The sequence below is a fragment of the Elephantulus edwardii genome, unplaced genomic scaffold, assembly GCF_000299155.1.
Source record: "Elephantulus edwardii isolate Elephantulus edwardi_28Jun2011 unplaced genomic scaffold, EleEdw1.0 scaffold00055, whole genome shotgun sequence".
Classification (NCBI taxonomy): domain Eukaryota; kingdom Metazoa; phylum Chordata; class Mammalia; order Macroscelidea; family Macroscelididae; genus Elephantulus; species Elephantulus edwardii.
The window spans coordinates 6,206,135-6,207,997 of NW_006399805.1; the positions used below are offsets into that span (position 1 = coordinate 6,206,135).

Genomic DNA, 1,863 nt, shown 5'->3' on the forward strand with positions numbered 1-1,863 from the left:
AGAGAAAAAGAGACAGAGAGAGAGCAGGAGAGTGAGAGAGTAGGGGGAGAGAGAGCAGGAGAGCAAGAGAGAGAGAAAGAAAGAAATGGGAGAGAGGAGAGATAGACAGAGAGCAAGAGAGCTACAGCTCATGTAACACAGCAGCAGCAGCTTGGGGTGAGAGGGCTAGGAAGTCAAGAGGGTGTCATAGAGAGAGAGAGTGGGACAGAGAGAGGAATTGGAGAGAAGAGAGACAGGCAGAGAGAGGCAGAGAGGGAGGAGGGACAGAGGGAGGAGAGAAAGGCAGAGAGAGAGAGAGAGCGCGCACGCACATGCGTGAGCTCATGAAACACAGAGCCTGGGGCAAGAGGGCCAGGAAGTTGAAAGGGATGACAGGGTCAGAGAGCTAGAGAGGGATTGGGGGGTGGGGCAGAGAGAGAGAGAGAGATGGAGAGAGACAGAGAGAGAGGAACAGAGACAGACAGAGAAGGACAGAAGCCTGAGGCAGGAGGGCCAGGACGTCATGAGAGGGGACAGAGAAACAGAGAGAGTGGGACACAGAGAGAAACAGAGAGAGACACACACATACATGTACACACACAGAGGATAGAGGAGGGAAGGGAAATGAGGGAGGGACAGAGACAGAGAGACACACAGAGGCATAGAGACAGCAAGAGAGGGACAGAGGTGGGGACACAGAGAGAGAGAGGGACAGAGCAGGAGGGAAAGAGACAGACACAGAGAGAGAGAGTGAGAGAGACAGAAAGGGGCAGAGAGAGAGAGGGACAGGCAGACACTTTGGGCTGAGGGGCCACAGCCCTCCTGACACCCCCCAGCTGGCAGTGGGTCTACAGCGCTGGTGTCTGGGTCTCCATCACCCCTTTCCTGGCTGTTTCTTTCCACCATCATCTGGCCCATCACCATCTGGTCCCTCACCAACAGTCCCCTAAACTTTGTCTCCTGGTTTTTCTTGCTGCATCTGAGACCACATCTAATATCTACTACACACTTCGTGGTTCTCCAAGAATCTCCAATCACAGTGTTACCCTCGTATCCACTTTCCGACAGTATCATAAAACCTGGGGTGTAACTTTCTTCAAAGGCCAAAGGCTGCACCTTCCTCCAGCTCCTCACGAGCAAGGGAGGCGGAGGCCCCACCGTGGCGCCATCCAGTCCATCCTTATTAGTAGAAAACAGCTAGACCAGAGCCACCACCTGTGTCCTTACTAGAAGCTGGGGATGGAGGACCACGGTCTGCGTGCCACTGGACGTCAGGGAGGGAGGACCACTGCCTTGCATCTCACTGGAATCTGAGGGTGAAGGATGACAGGCCCCCAGCTGCGAAAGCTGGGGTGGGGGAACCCAGGTGGGACTTACATGCCCGGCTTGGCCCCAGCCATGATGACCATGCGCAGAGCAATGCGTTTGTGCAGGTTCCACTTCTCCACGGCCGCCGCCACGCAGATGACGCCCACCAGCAGCAGCGTGGTGTTCTTGAAGTACTCAGCAGCCACCTGCAGGGGTCAGCAGAGTGTCGACGACTCCCCAGCCCTGGACCACAGCCTCATCCTCATCCTGGGATCCCCACCAGCCAGGCTGGCTGGGGGATGATGCCCGCGAAGATCCAGCAGACAAGAGCATCACTCCCTCCCACCAGTGGCCGTGAAAATCAGGTATTCTTCTCCCCACTGGCTTTTTAAAAACTTAAAAACCAGAGAAGAGCGAATTGGGGGGAGTGAGAGGTGGGTAGGGAGAACAGGGAAACAATGAATAAATGAAAATCCTCAGTCTCTGTAAACTTTCATTAAAATTAATAACAATAGTGTACAAATGAAGGAGTTTGTCTTTTGCTTTTAAAGGAGAGGAGAGAACTGGGGATGGAGG

The 1,863-nt window shown here is 54.2% G+C and overlaps 1 protein-coding gene across 1 annotated transcript in view; it reads right to left on the minus strand.

Moving 5' to 3' along the window:
- SLC13A4 (solute carrier family 13 (sodium/sulfate symporter), member 4) overlaps positions 1–1,863 on the minus strand; it is a 45,701-nt gene that overhangs the window by 26,000 nt on the left and 17,838 nt on the right. The window contains exon 3 of the mRNA XM_006887148.1: positions 1,357–1,493. Coding sequence (XP_006887210.1) covers positions 1,357–1,493 — 137 coding nt within the window. The remainder of the gene's footprint in view (positions 1–1,356; positions 1,494–1,863) is intronic.